At 41.6% G+C, this 15,847-nt stretch overlaps 2 protein-coding genes across 7 annotated transcripts; one reads left to right on the forward strand and one right to left on the reverse strand.

Annotated features, from left to right (window-relative positions):
- Positions 1 to 5,847: 5,847 nt before the first annotated feature.
- zbtb33 (zinc finger and BTB domain containing 33) lies at positions 5,848 to 10,075 on the reverse strand. The gene is made up of 2 exons (XM_021561474.3): positions 9,727 to 10,075; positions 5,848 to 8,999 (listed from the first exon to the last, which is right to left on the reverse strand). Exon 2 carries the CDS (start codon positions 8,995 to 8,997, stop codon positions 7,087 to 7,089), a length of 1,911 nt encoding a protein of 636 aa, XP_021417149.2. The 5' UTR covers positions 8,998 to 8,999; positions 9,727 to 10,075; the 3' UTR covers positions 5,848 to 7,086.
- On the forward strand, positions 10,068 to 15,604 carry nkap (NFKB activating protein). 6 transcript variants are annotated; one of them, XR_016486327.1, is made up of 6 exons: positions 10,077 to 10,520; positions 12,756 to 12,820; positions 13,217 to 13,244; positions 13,353 to 13,518; positions 14,002 to 14,128; positions 14,238 to 15,486. XR_016486327.1 is itself a non-coding variant. In XM_090198572.1 (5 exons), the coding sequence occupies exons 1-5, from the start codon at positions 10,411 to 10,413 to the stop codon at positions 14,295 to 14,297; spliced, it is 429 nt and encodes a 142-aa protein (XP_090054698.1). In that variant the 5' UTR covers positions 10,078 to 10,410; the 3' UTR covers positions 14,298 to 15,486. The 6 variants fall into 6 exon arrangements, 3 of the variants coding, with proteins under 3 accessions (XP_090054698.1, XP_090054699.1, XP_090054700.1); XR_016486329.1 differs by lacking the exon at positions 12,756 to 12,820 and having other exon boundaries at positions 10,068 to 10,520; XM_090198572.1 differs by lacking the exon at positions 14,002 to 14,128 and having other exon boundaries at positions 10,078 to 10,520.
- Positions 15,605 to 15,847: the final 243 nt, after the last annotated feature.

Below are 15,847 nucleotides of genomic sequence, written 5' to 3' on the forward strand. Positions count from 1 at the left end.
TTATCCTCCTCCATTACTATGGGAGTCAGGACAACTACCAGATTTATCCTCCTTCATTACTATGGTAGTCAGGACAACTACCAGATTTATCCTCCTTCATTACTATGGGAGTCAGGACAACTACCAGATTAATTTTCCTCCATTACTTTGGTAGTCAGGACAACTACCAGATTTATCCTCCTTCATTACTATGGTAGTCAGGACAACTACCAGATTTATCCTCCTTCATTACTATGGTAGTCAGGACAACTACCAGATTTATCCTCCTCCATTACTATGGGAGTCAGGACAACTACCAGATTTATCCTCCTCCATTACTATGGGAGTCAGGACAACTACCAGATTTATCCTCCTCCATTACTATGGGAGTCAGGACAACTACCAGATGTATCCTCCTCCATTACTATGGGAGTCAGGACAACTACCAGATTTATCCTCCTCCATTACTATGGGAGTCAGGACAACTACCAGATGTATCCTCCTCCATTACTATGGGAGTCAGGACAACTACCAGATTTATCCTCCTTCATTACTATGGTAGTCAGGACAACTACCAGATTAATTTTCCTCCATTACTTTGGTAGTCAGGACAACTACCAGATGTATCTTCCTTCATTACTACGGGAGTCAGGACAACTACCAGATTAATCTTCCTTCATTACTTTGGTAGTCAGGACAACTACCAGATGTATCTCCCTTCATTACTACGGGAGTCAGGACAACTACCAGATTAATTTTCCTCCATTACTTTGGTAGTCAGGACAACTACCAGATGTATCTTCCTTCATTACTTTGGTAGTCAGGACAACTACCAGATGTATCTTCCTTCATTACTACGGGAGTCAGGACAACTACCAGATTAAATATTTCCCAAGCTTTAAATATCCCAAGAGCACTGTGCAAGCGATAATATTGATACTGCAAATCTACCAAGACCTGGCCGTCCCTCTAAACTTTCAGCTCATACAAGGAGAAGACTGATCAGAGATGCAGCCAAGAGGCCCATGATCACTCTGGATGAACTGCAGAGATCTACAGCTGAGGTGGGAGACTCTGTCCATAGGACAACAATCAGTCGTATATTGCACAAATCTGGCCTTTATGGAAGAGTGGCAAGAAGAAAGCCATTTCTTAAAGATATCCATAAAAAGTGTTGTTTAAAGTTTGCCACAAGCCACCTGGGAGACACACCAAACATGTGGAAGAAGGTGCTCTGGTCAGATGAAACCAAAATTGAACTTTTTGGCAACAATGCAAAACGTTATGTTTGGCGTAAAAGCAACACAGCTGAACACACCATCCCCACTGTCAAACATGGTGGTGGCAGCATCATGGTTTGGGCCTGCTTTTCTTCAGCAGGGACAGGGAAGATGGTTAAAATTGATGGGAAGATGGATGGAGCCAAATACAGGACCATTCTGGAAGAAAACCTGATGGAGTCTGCAAAAGACCTGAGACTGGGACGGAGATTTGTCTTCCAACAAGACAATGATCCAAAACATAAAGCAAAATCTACAATGGAATGGTTCAAAAATAAACGTATCCAGGTGTTAGAATGGCCAAGTCAAAGTCCAGACCTGAATCCAATCGAGAATCTGTGGAAAGAACTGAAAACTGCTGTTCACAAATGCTCTCCATCCAACCTCACTGAGCTCGAACTGTTTTGCAAGGAGGAATGGGAAAAAATGTCAGTCTCTTGATGTGCAAAACTGATAGAGACATACCCCAAGCGACTTACAGCTGTAATCGCAGCAAAAGGTGGCGCTACAAAGTATTAACTTAAGGGGGCTGAATAATTTTGCACGCCCAATTTTTCAGTTTTTGATTTGTTAAAAAAGTTTGAAATATCCAATAAATGTCGTTCCACTTCATGATTGTGTCCCACTTGTTGTTGATTCTTCACAAAAAAATACAGTTTTATATCTTTATGTTTGAAGCCTGAAATGTGGCAAAAGGTCGCAAAGTTCAAGGGGGCCGAATACTTTCGCAAGGCACTGTATCTTCCTTCATTACTATGGTAGTCAGGACAACTACCAGATGTATCTTCCTTCATTACTATGGTAGTCAGGACAACTACCAGATGTATCTTCCTTCATTACTTTGGTAGTCAGGACAACTACCAGATGTATCTTCCTTCATTACTTTGGTAGTCAGGACAACTACCAGATGTATCTTCCTTCATTACTACGGGAGTCAGGACAACTACCAGATTAATTTTCCTCCATTACTTTGGTAGTCAGGACAACTACCAGATGTATCTTCCTTCATTACTTTGGTAGTCAGGACAACTACCAGATTTATCCTCCTCCATTACTATGGGAGTCAGGACAACTACCAGATTTATCCTCCTTCATTACTATGGTAGTCAGGACAACTACCAGATTTATCCTCCTCCATTACTATGGGAGTCAGGACAACTACCAGATTTATCCTCCTCCATTACTATGGGAGTCAGGACAACTACCAGATTTATCCTCCTCCATTACTATGGGAGTCAGGACAACTACCAGATTTATCCTCCTTCATTACTATGGTAGTCAGGACAACTACCAGATGTATCCTCCTTCATTACTATGGGAGTCAGGACAACTACCAGATTAATTTTCCTCCATTACTTTGGTAGTCAGGACAACTACCAGATTTATCCTCCTTCATTACTATGGTAGTCAGGACAACTACCAGATTTATCCTCCTTCATTACTATGGTAGTCAGGACAACTACCAGATTTATCCTCCTCCATTACTATGGGAGTCAGGACAACTACCAGATTTATCCTCCTCCATTACTATGGGAGTCAGGACAACTACCAGATTTATCCTCCTCCATTACTATGGGAGTCAGGACAACTACCAGATGTATCCTCCTCCATTACTATGGGAGTCAGGACAACTACCAGATTTATCCTCCTCCATTACTATGGGAGTCAGGACAACTACCAGATGTATCCTCCTCCATTACTATGGGAGTCAGGACAACTACCAGATTTATCCTCCTTCATTACTATGGTAGTCAGGACAACTACCAGATTTATCCTCCTCCATTACTTTGGTAGTCAGGACAACTACCAGATGTATCTTCCTTCATTACTACGGGAGTCAGGACAACTACCAGATTAATCTTCCTTCATTACTTTGGTAGTCAGGACAACTACCAGATGTATCTCCCTTCATTACTACGGGAGTCAGGACAACTACCAGATTAATTTTCTTCCATTACTTTGGTAGTCAGGACAACTACCAGATGTATCTTCCTTCATTACTTTGGTAGTCAGGACAACTACCAGATGTATCTTCCTTCATTACTACGGGAGTCAGGACAACTACCAGATTTATCCTCCTCCATTACTATGGGAGTCAGGACAACTACCAGATTAATTTTCTTCCATTACTTTGGTAGTCAGGACAACTACCAGATGTATCTTCCTTCATTACTTTGGTAGTCAGGACAACTACCAGATGTATCTTCCTTCATTACTACGGGAGTCAGGACAACTACCAGATTTATCCTCCTCCATTACTATGGGAGTCAGGACAACTACCAGATTTATCCTCCTTCATTACTATGGTAGTCAGGACAACTACCAGATGTATCCTCCTTCATTACTATGGGAGTCAGGACAACTACCAGATTAATTTTCCTCCATTACTTTGGTAGTCAGGACAACTACCAGATTTATCCTCCTTCATTACTATGGTAGTCAGGACAACTACCAGATTTATCCTCCTTCATTACTATGGTAGTCAGGACAACTACCAGATTTATCCTCCTCCATTACTATGGGAGTCAGGACAACTACCAGATTTATCCTCCTCCATTACTATGGGAGTCAGGACAACTACCAGATTTATCCTCCTCCATTACTATGGGAGTCAGGACAACTACCAGATGTATCCTCCTCCATTACTATGGGAGTCAGGACAACTACCAGATTTATCCTCCTCCATTACTATGGGAGTCAGGACAACTACCAGATGTATCCTCCTCCATTACTATGGGAGTCAGGACAACTACCAGATTTATCCTCCTTCATTACTATGGTAGTCAGGACAACTACCAGATTTATCCTCCTCCATTACTTTGGTAGTCAGGACAACTACCAGATGTATCTTCCTTCATTACTACGGGAGTCAGGACAACTACCAGATTAATCTTCCTTCATTACTTTGGTAGTCAGGACAACTACCAGATGTATCTCCCTTCATTACTACGGGAGTCAGGACAACTACCAGATTAATTTTCTTCCATTACTTTGGTAGTCAGGACAACTACCAGATGTATCTTCCTTCATTACTTTGGTAGTCAGGACAACTACCAGATGTATCTTCCTTCATTACTACGGGAGTCAGGACAACTACCAGATTAAATATTTCCCAAGCTTTAAACATCCCAAGGAGCACTGTGCAAGCGATAATATTGAAATGGAAGGAGTATCAGACCACTGCAAATCTACCAAGACCTGGCCGTCCCTCTAAACTTTCAGCTCATACAAGGAGAAGACTGATCAGAGATGCAGCCAAGAGGCCCATGATCACTCTGGATGAACTGCAAAGAGCTACAGCTGAGGTGGGAGACTCTGTCCATAGGACAACAATCAGTCGTATATTGCACAAATCTGGCCTTTATGGAAGAGTGGCAAGAAGAAAGCCATTTCTTAAAGATATCCATAAAAAGTGTTGTTTAAAGTTTGCCACAAGCCACCTGGGAGACACACCAAACATGTGGAAGAAGGTGCTCTGGTCAGATGAAACCAAAATTGAACTTTTTGGCAACAATGCAAAACGTTATGTTTGGCGTAAAAGCAACACAGCTGAACACACCATCCCCACTGTCAAACATGGTGGTGGCAGCATCATGGTTTGGGCCTGCTTTTCTTCAGCAGGGACAGGGAAGATGGTTAAAATTGATGGGAAGATGGATGGAGCCAAATACAGGACCATTCTGGAAGAAAACCTGATGGAGTCTGCAAAAGACCTGAGACTGGGACGGAGATTTGTCTTCCAACAAGACAATGATCCAAAACATAAAGCAAAATCTACAATGGAATGGTTCAAAAATAAACGTATCCAGGTGTTAGAATGGCCAAGTCAAAGTCCAGACCTGAATCCAATCGAGAATCTGTGGAAAGAACTGAAAACTGCTGTTCACAAATGCTCTCCATCCAACCTCACTGAGCTCGAACTGTTTTGCAAGGAGGAATGGGAAAAAATGTCAGTCTCTTGATGTGCAAAACTGATAGAGACATACCCCAAGCGACTTACAGCTGTAATCGCAGCAAAAGGTGGCGCTACAAAGTATTAACTTAAGGGGGCTGAATAATTTTGCACGCCCAATTTTTCAGTTTTTGATTTGTTAAAAAAGTTTGAAATATCCAATAAATGTCGTTCCACTTCATGATTGTGTCCCACTTGTTGTTGATTCTTCACAAAAAAATACCGTTTTATATCTTTATGTTTGAAGCCTGAAATGTGGCAAAAGGTCGCAAAGTTCAAGGGGGCCGAATACTTTCGCAAGGCACTGTATCTTCCTTCATTACTATGGTAGTCAGGACAACTACCAGATGTATCTTCCTTCATTACTTTGGTAGTCAGGACAACTACCAGATGTATCTTCCTTCATTACTTTGGTAGTCAGGACAACTACCAGATGTATCTTCCTTCATTACTACGGGAGTCAGGACAACTACCAGATTAATTTTCCTCCATTACTTTGGTAGTCAGGACAACTACCAGATGTATCTTCTTTCATTACTATGAAAGTGAGGACAACAACCAGAATTATCCTTCTTCATACAAAAAGGACAGTCATCTCAAGCTAAAGATTTCTTCCTTTCTTGAAATGAGACACACTTTGGTTTTATTTACTTTATTAACAGTTGTTCAGCACTAAGACCTAATAAATACATTATTTAAACAAAGAACATTTTAAAATTAAAAAGGTGTTTAGCACAATTATGTAGAAGACACCACTGTTAATTTTGTAATTTTTGCTTTAAACCATAAAAGCTGGATGTGCCCTTATTGAAGGACATACTGAAGCAGTATAAAATGTCAAGTTAGCTCTACAGTCCAACTCTATTCAACTACATACTGACAAGACAAGAATGGGAAGAAAAAGGAACATGATTCCAATGAGTTACATGAGTACTATGATACACTACATAGGCTAACTTTATACATACAGAGTAGCAGGCAGCTTCATCCTTGACAGAACATGACTTTTAGAAAGACTGCAAAATATATGGCCAGCATATGAAAAGAAAAAAAAAGGTCCCAACAAAATAGTAGACCATGTAAGGTAAGTCATGATCAAACCATTTGCAAGGACTTCAATATTTAATGGACATAATTAAATCTTAAATTATAGGTTTGTGCAACCAATTCAACTACTAAATAATTATTGCAATTGCGTTTCCCTTCAACGTTGGGCAGAAGTGTTATAATCAACCATTAATTACAAACACAGCAAAACCAGTCATTTGTGCTCATTGCCTCTTCATTTGTGGCACAAAAATAATCCAATAGAAATTTGAACAATCCAGATTTTAATCAACACATATGGTATTTGAAGCAATGTATCCCATCAATGAGCTGGTATCTGAATCCCTGTGTGCAGAAAGAGCATCGTTTCAGTATCAATTAATTCCATCAATATCCCACATCCTGATCCAATATCTGTGGTTTGAAAATAAACTGTACATTATCTTCTCAAAGGCATAACATACTTTGCCTCTATAAAAAAAAAAATCATAATAAAAATATGTACTAACAATAAATACATTTATATGACTAGATTGAGGGTCCTTCTGTTGAACAGCATGAGCACTCCAAAGTTCTTGGAAATATTTACCATTAAAAAGCGTCAGTAGAAATACAATGAGACAATAGACAGTTCAATGACGAGCTTGATAAGAACAAAAAAGTCATACTACACTCCAGATGGGTTAGCTAGTGCACATAGGATCTTCCTACAAAACAACTGTTGAACATTTGAAAAAGACAACATGGATGATATTTGACATGGACCTAGGAAACATAATTCGAAAAGGGGACCCCACTGACAAGGCACAGATCGGTGAGCCACCCTGCTCAGTAGGTCTCTGGTATGACAAACTCAAACTCAGACGAGCCTGGGGGAGGTTGGATGGGGTGGCTCCCTGGTCGGTGGGCGTGCGCAGCTGGTCGAGGCTGTGCCTCAGGCGCCACAAATATGTCATCCCAGTTTAACATCTTGCCCTGGGTGGACTGTAACGGTAGTGGGTTGGGCTGCCCCCTTCCAGGGTTAATGTGCTGGACGCTCCCATCCTCTTGGATAATAGGGACCCCTCCTGGATCTGAACCGTCCGTCTCATATGAGTAGGTTTTGAACTGCACCGTTTTGCAAGGGAGCAGGCGGTACAAGTTGTTGTCGGTGTCGTCCTTCTGTTTCCTCCCAGACGGGTCTTGGTTGTGGGCCTGTTTGCAGTGAGTTGACAGTAGCTGGTAGTTGATTAACATCTCGTTGCACAGCAGGCACTGGTACCTCCGCTCACCCGTGTGGTGGATCTCGTGTTTTGTCCGGTACTCAGCCAGGGCGAACACCTTGTCACAGTAGTGGCATGGGTACTTCTTCTCCCAAGAGTGGGTGTTGAAGTGGCGCCGGAGGCTTGTCAGGCACACGTAGGGACGCTTACAGACCACGCACACAAAGAAGGTCTTCCCGTCCATGATGAGCTCATAGTGATCTTCCTGCTCGCTTTTGGCCTTCTTCTTGCTCGAAGCACCCTGTGGCAGTTGAGAGGTGTTGAAAGGTTGAAGAGGTGTGGCCATCAGAGACCTCTTTGCCCCTCTACTGTTTTTAGAATCTCCCTCCCCGGGATCGTCCTTCATGGGGACAATGTCATATGTGTTCTCCCCGATATTGGCATACACCTTGCAGCCTGGTGAAAGTGAGCCGAGCTCTGAGGCCTTATCTAGTGTGATTGTCTTTTTTGCAGCTGCAGCCGCTTGGGGAATGCTAATGCCTGCCTCATTGATGAATCCGCCTGGTGACGTCACATCCGAGAGCTTGATTTTTAAGTTGCCCTTTCGAGCTAGTGTGACCTGCTTCTTATGGATCCCTATTATCTCTGGGGTTTCTGAGGGCAGGGAGGTGCTGTGGAGTTTGGGGATGAAAGTGCCAATTCTAGCTGGCGTTGTGGATGTGCTGCAAGACGAGGCTACAGCAGGTGAAGATGGAATATTGGAACTGGTGTCAGGGGACACCATAGGGATGTTCAGAGGACTGTGGTCTCGCAGGGTCTGAGAGGAGCTGTTAAGGTGCAGGGCTGCTTTGACCGTTTTCTCTTGGTCCTTTGTCAAAGCAGGGGGTCTGGCCTCTCCCGGTTGCTTTGTCACAGAGGCTTCCTCTGTTTCGGGTGCATCCAAATCAATGATTTCAGAGGGCTTGCATTTTTTGATGGCGTCCGTTTTGGACACAAACATAATGTCATCGTCTGAGTCCTGATCCGTACTTCGGTCAGTCTGGTTGAACTCCTCTGCAGACAGTGAAAAGGACTCGGTGATAATGGGCATCGTTGGCTCTGTACTGTTTTTGTCCACAGAGCTCACCTCATTGTTTTCCGTGTCTTTGGACAGGCCAGGTAGGCCCTTGACTTGTGAGAGCGGTACGCCTAGATTCGCAATGAACTTCACCCCCAACATCTGCCCAGCATTGATAAGCTCCTTGAGCATGTCAGAGCGAACGCGGACAATCTTGGAACTGTAAATGTAATTCAGGATTTCCTCAAAGATTTCCGCCTTTATGAAATTCAACTCAATCACCTGTCCAGCCACTGAGAAGAGTTGGTGGAAATAAGTACTCGACGCTGACAATATGTTTTTGTGCGCTCGAAATTTACGGTCCTGTATAATTATGGTGACGTCGCAGAACAATCCGTTATTTCGTTGTCTATTCATCGACTTCAGCACCGTTCCTGAATATCGGGTGTCAGTTGCAGAGATCAGCTTTAGGCCCGACATCCCTGTGGGGTGAAGACAAGAGCAGCGAATAAATGCATTCACTTGACAGTCTATTATATCAATATACAAAAATGTCCTCCATCCCAGGTCTTACAGTTCCTTTACTGCCCTATTAGCTGTAAATTGCAAATCACCTTTCACTTCTTGTTGGATGACCTCATCATGCATTCATAGTAACTCATTGTTTTAAAGGCAGAGGGAGTCAGCAAGCTACCCATTATGCTGGCTGTTGGGGGTGAATAAAATAGTTGGCAAACTAGCTACATTGCTAGCTAGCTAACGAGCTAAAGCCATAATTGATCAATAAAAGTCAAGGTCTGTACAAATATTGTTGGGGAGGAGAGAGCGAAAACCAATATGCATTGTTTGTAACTTGCCATCTAGCTAACGTTAGCTAGTTAGCCTAACACCATTCACAAATAGAAGGCCGGTCTACACAATATTCTTGCATGCCAATCACATCTAATATATTTTTCAAATAAAAAGCTATTATGGTAGTGATTTAAGGTAGCCTTGTACAATGTATTATTTTACATTAGGGAAATACGGCTTCATATTGATTGATTATATGAAGAGGATCTAGTTTAGCTAGCTATTAACATAGGTACGGATGTTCCCTTCCTGGTTCGCGGCCTTTTGGTGAGAGTTGATCTTCCATCATTACAAAATTATTGTATGAGGCCAATATACGATGTTGGTTTCTACAAGTAGCTAACACTTGGTATTTACCTGCAACGCCAAGCCGTATGATTGATGTTCTTTCCAAACGAAGTATCGGTAGATGGTTGTAGACAACAAAACGTCAATCTCCTTGTTACCGTCGGTGTGACCTACTGCTAGTTCATGCATAGCCAACAGGAGTCGCAACAACTCTGTGTCAAAATAGTTCCATGTAGCGAGAGCACATTGGCTGCAGTTCAAACGTTTGAAACTAGATATGCTAAATGGCATTATTTGAGATAATTAATACAGACCAAAATTATTATTTTTTAAGCCAGCGACATTGCTTAAGCGACTGCTAAAAGTCAGTTCCAGTCTAATGTACTATGCGGAACAAAGAACATCGTGCTGCGTGTTTCAAGGGAGACCTGTTTACACTCGCACCCCATCATGTACTGTTTCTGAAGCTCGTATATAAACAACGCAGAATGACCGAAACAGCAATTAGGTAGTCATTCCTGTTTATTCTTTACCAAGCTCTCGAATTTAGGATGTTAGCATAAAAAACGCTATTTAGGATGTTAGCATAAAGAACGCTGTCCGATCAAGACCAGAGAAGCCCCAGAAGACGACGGAACCGATCTGGCAGCGGCAGTCGATCTCGCGACTCCAGTCCAGTCTTTGGTCCCATGCCCAAGGCCCCCCAAAATGAAGAAGAGCATAAACCTCCTCGAATATTCGAGATAGAGAGAAATGACAAAGGGTTTCGTACGGAAAAAAAAAACCCGCGAGAGGTACAGCAATCAGCGATGTGGCGGCAGGAATGATGATCCACGCCAGAGACAAAACGCCTTCATCTCGGGGTAAATGTAGTTCGCTTGCGCAAGTTAATTAGTTACCACCTGGTCTCACAGCTGTGTTTACTCACAGCCAGCTAGTTAGCGTTATATGACTCACACAATCTAACGACAAAATTGTTTCAGGGGTTTGTGAAGTCACTTGAGCCCCTACATACTCAACTTTCGGGGGAGGTTCTCTTCTGCACTGTTCAACCAATCCAGTAAATGTGGAGGAGGAGTTAATTAATCTATAAGGCCTAATGGGGTGTGGTATATGGCCAATATACCATGGCTCGGGGCTGTTCTTATGTGCAGCGCAGAGTTCCTGGATTGTGGCCTTAACCACAAACCATTGAGGTGCCTTATTGCTATTCTAAACTGGTTGCCAATGTAATTAAATACATGTTTTGTCATACCTGTGGTATACGGTCTGATATACCACGGCTGTCAGCCAATCAGCATCTCCTGATTACATGCCGTTACTTTTAGATTACTTTCCCCTTAAGAGGCATTAGACAAAGACACACATGTATGTTAACAATTGAACGAAATCTGTTACAGGATAAATCAATGTTAAAGTTTACATAGCTGGCCATATATGGGTGTTACATTTTACTTTATGGGTTGGTTATGTAGGCTTCTTCTCATCCATCTCAAAATAAATGTTGTGCTCATGGAATGGCATGCTTTGAGCACTACTGAATAGCGCTATTTACATGTGAAAAATGAATGCCATATGCAGCATTTGCTGTAGGCCTATTGTTTAAATGTTTTGTTGGTGACACTTTGATATCTTGACAATCCACTTTTTTTGTAAAAAGCTGAGGGATGGTTCTGGAGAAATGTAACCACTCAGATTAATAGACAGAGCTATGGATGCAAGGACTGACCATCCATGATATCAACATTATTGTTTTAACCATGTTATGAGGATATACAGTGGTTGTTTACATTTACAATGTTTACAAACATTGGAGAAAAACAAGCTTATATTTTGGGTTCTCATGGAGTGTCACAGTTGAACTAAGCTCATGAGGCATTTATAAGTTATATTCTTCAAGAATCAATGGATATACAGTACGAGTCAAACATTTGGACAAAGCTACTCATTCAAGGGTTTATCTTAATTTTTAAACTATTTTCTACATTGTAGAAAAGTAGTGAAGACATCAAAACGATGAAATAACATATGGAATCATGTAGTAACCAAAAAGTGTTAAACAAATCAAAATATATATTATATTTGAGAATCTTCAAATAGCCACCCTTTGCCTTGATGATAGCTTTGCACACTCTTGGAATTCTCTCAACCTGCTTCACCTGGAATGCTTTTCCAACAGCCTTGAAGGAGTTCCCACATATGCTAAGCACTTGCTTTTCCTTCACTCTGCGGTCCAACTCATCCCAAACCATCTCAATTGGGTTGAGGTCGGGTGATTGTGGAGGCCAGGTCATCTGTTGCAGCACTCCATCACTCTCCTTCTCGGTCAAATAGCCATAACACAACTTGAAGGTGTGTTGGGTCATTGTCCTGTTGAAAAACAAATGATAGTCCCACTAAGCGCAAACCAGATGGGATGGCGTATCGCTGCAGAATGCTGTAGTATTTAATTTTTTTATTTAACCTTTATTTAACTAGGCAAGTCAGTTAGGAACTAATTTTTATTCACAATGATGGCCTACCAAAAGGTTAAAAAAAACCTGCGAGGATGGGGGCTGGGATTAAAATAAATTAAAAAAACATATAAATATAGGACAAAACACACATCACGACAAGAGAGACAACACAACACTACATAAAGAGAGACCTAAGACAACAACATTCCAAACCATCTCAATTGGGTTGAGGTCGGGTGATTTGTGGAGGCCAGGTAATCTGATGCAGCACTCCATCACTCTCCATGCTGGTTAAGTGTGCCTTGAATTCTAAATAAATCACTGACAGTGTCACCAGCAAAGCACCATCACACCTCCTCCATGCTTCACGGTGGGAACCACACATGCGCAGATCATCAGTTCACCTACTCTGCGTCTCACAAAGACACAATGGTTGGAACAAAAAATCTCAAATTTGGACTCATCAGACCAACTTGGATGACCTGAGGTCTGGGGCTATTCACCAAGAGTAATGGCGCCAGAGTAACTTATTCTTATGCATATTATTGAACTAATCAAGTACAAGATTATGAAGAGTTGGGCTATACACACCAACTATCAAATTATCTAAATTTAGATAATTTTGTGACCTTTTCCAATAAGCTCTGAGGACCATTCACCAGTTGAAGAGTATGTGGAAAACAGAGGCTCAGATTCAAGCTCATCGGGTGAGTGTGCTGAATTAGCTACTGTAGTAGTCTTTATAATAATTTTTCTATGAAAGTCTGCCCTGAGTTAGCCTATATCTGACTGAATTACATGCATCGACTAGTCAAGAACAAAGTGGAAACTGGGCATTCTATATTATGTAGTAAGTCAAATGTATGTTCTGATTACACCCTTGAATTGGGGAGAGATTAAGACAAGTGCAGTCTAATTCATAGATGATAAGAAGAAGAAAAATAAGAAATCCAAAAGGAAGAACAAGAAACACTCCGATGACAGCGAGGAAGAGTCGGACTCTGGTGTTGAGAAATGTTTCACCTTGAAAAAGGTTCAATTCAATTATAAAGGCTGTTTGTCTGGCTAAGTTTATTTCACCCTCTAATGTTGTTTTATTTCAGATGAGGAAGTGAAAAAGAAGAGCAAAAAGTAAATGATTCTACATTCTACCTCTAGTCAACCGTCCATAACATAAATACATGACATACCTATACACTACAGCATTTTCCTTAACCGTGTTTTGTCTTCTCTTCACAGGTCAAAGAAGTTCAAGAAGAAGAAGACTATGAAGAACCGCAAGCAGTCAGCGAGCGACGGGTCAGAGGAGGAGGACACCAACGGGGATCTGTGGGTGGAGAGGACCTGCATTGACAAACACACTGGGCCCATTCACCCACCTGTCCCAGGACGACAAGCCTCTCGAGTAAGTATGCATAGAGTAATCTTTCTTACATTTAATAATCTACCTTGTGCTGTGGCTGGGGTTATGCAATAGCAAAGTTATGGAAACATTTTGAAATTCCTCTCAGATGTTGTTATGAAATTATAATAACTTTATTACCACGTTTTATTATAACTTTAGAGATGTTAATAGCTTACTATTGTTAACATTATAAGGGAAACTCCACACTGTCTACAACTCTTGACAGTAGTTAATCACATTGTAATTATATGGCATTAAGTAGAAAATAAAGCCAGGGTCATATTTGTTAGTGCACACTGTAGCAAAATGTTTTGCACTTTAATAGAATAGTTTGCGATTGAAAACGAAAACCAGCATTTCTTATTGGACACATTCAAGTAGCCCAGTTTATTTCTTAGTGACTATGACCCAAGCGCCTTAATTTTAGTGTGCTACTATCATTTTTCTCTTTCCCCCTAATTTTGGTCATGCCCTGCTTGCCAGGTGAGGGTGCCGCTATGGCAGAATATGTGAAAGCAAGCAAGCGTATCCCAAGAAGAGGTGAAATCGGGTTGACTAGTGACGAAATCGCAACCATTGAGATGTCTGGCTTCGTGATGAGCGGTAGCAGGTACATTACTACTCTTCTGTTTTCATTTGGACATTTCCAATATTTCATCATATTTTACACATTTGGTCGACTGCTTTGTAACGCTCATTGCAATTTTGTTACCCTCCAGACATCGTCGTATGGAGGCTGTGCGTCCGAGAAAGGAAAACCAGATCGACAGTGTGGATGAACCAGGAGGAAAGAGGGAGAGCAAAATCCTCTCCAGCTTCAGAGAAATGGTGTACAGGAAAACTAAAGGCAAAGAGGACAAATTAGCCTTTTTGTTCCTCCCCTTTCGGGAACTTTCAGCTTCGGATAACTTTTTCTCCCAGCATTATCTTTCGTTGTTTTTTTTTCTCATCGTTTCGTGATTTGAGAATGTTATTTCTTTCCTCTTTGTATTGGGAATTAGGCTTATATTACTTATATTTTAAAACCTCTCTGACACAGTGGACTATTTTGTTTATTTAGAAAGTAGTCAATTGAATATTGGAAAGTGCTTGTTTGTCACAAAGCAAACGTTTTCAAAGATGAGCACAAGACTGGACCATGCAGATGTATGGTGTATAGATTTGGAGACCCATCCGGAAAGCCATTTTGTATTGGGCTATTACAATACTGTGCATCTGTAACAGTATAACTTTAGACCGTCCCCTCGCCCATACCTGGGTCCGAACCAGGGACCCTCTGCACACAACAACAACAGTCACCCACGAAGCATTGTTACCCATCGCTCCACAAAAGCCACTTAGTGTACAAAACATTAGGAACACCTGCTCTTTCCATGACATAGACTGACCAGGTGAAGGCTATGATCACTTATTGATGTCACTTGTTAAATCCACTTCAATCAGTGTAGAGGAAGAGACCGGTTAAAGAAGGATTTTTAAGCCTTGAGAGAATTGAGTTATGGAATGTGTATGTGTGCCATTCAGAGGGTGTATTGGCAAGACAAAAGATTGCTGTGCCTTTGAACGGGGAATGGTAGTAGGTGCCAACCGCACTGGTTTTCGTGTCAAGAACTGCAACGCTGATGGGTTTTTCACACTCAACAGTGTATCAACACCCGTTGAATATGGCCGCCACCCAAAGGACATCCAGCCAACTTGACACAACTGTGGGAAGCATTGGAGTCAACATGGGCCAGCATCCCTGTGGTACACGTTCGACACCTTGTAGAGTCCATGCCCCAATGAATTGAGGCTGTTCTTTGGGCAAATGGGGGCGCAACTCAATATGAGTAAGGTGTTCCTAATGTTTTGTACACTCATTGTAATTCAAATCCAATCCATCCAAGAACCTTCTACCTATGTAACGTTTAACGTAGGAAACATGTATGTAATATCACATATTCAGAATGAATAAATAATTTAAAAATAGTGGGGCTTTATGCAATAGGTGTATTTAGTTGATGTTTAAAATTAGGTTGGATCTTTCTCTGGGAAATGTATTAAATACTGAACAAAAATATAAATGCAAAATGCAACAATTTCAACAGTTTTACTGAGTTACAGTTCATATAAGGATATTGAAATAAACTAATATGGGTGGGCATAGACCCACCCACTTGAGAGCCAGGCCCACCCAATCAGAATGAGTTTTTCCCACAAAAGGGCTTTATTACAGACAGAAATACTCCTGTTTCATCAGCTGTCCGGCTGGCTGGTCTGACGATCCTGCAGGTGAAGAAGCCAGATGTGGTGTTCCTGGGCTGGCGTGGTTACACATGGTCTGCGGTTG

The sequence above is a fragment of the Oncorhynchus mykiss genome, chromosome 14 (genome assembly GCF_057628025.1).
Source record: "Oncorhynchus mykiss isolate SJ-2025 chromosome 14, ASM5762802v1, whole genome shotgun sequence".
Taxonomy (NCBI): Eukaryota; Metazoa; Chordata; class Actinopteri; order Salmoniformes; family Salmonidae; genus Oncorhynchus; species Oncorhynchus mykiss.

Bases quoted from the DNA above. Each gene is read 5' to 3' on its own strand.
- nkap (XM_090198572.1), top strand. From the start codon at position 10,411: ATGACAAAGGGTTTCGTACGGAAAAAAAAAACCCGCGAGAGGTACAGC. The intron at 10,521-12,755 runs GTAAATGTAGTT...TTTTCCAATAAG, and splicing joins CAAAACGCCTTCATCTCGGG to CTCTGAGGACCATTCACCAG. The intron at 13,245-13,352 runs GTAAATGATTCT...TTCTCTTCACAG, and splicing joins GTGAAAAAGAAGAGCAAAAA to GTCAAAGAAGTTCAAGAAGA.
- zbtb33 (XM_021561474.3), bottom strand. From the start codon at position 8,997: ATGTCGGGCCTAAAGCTGATCTCTGCAACTGACACCCGATATTCAGGA.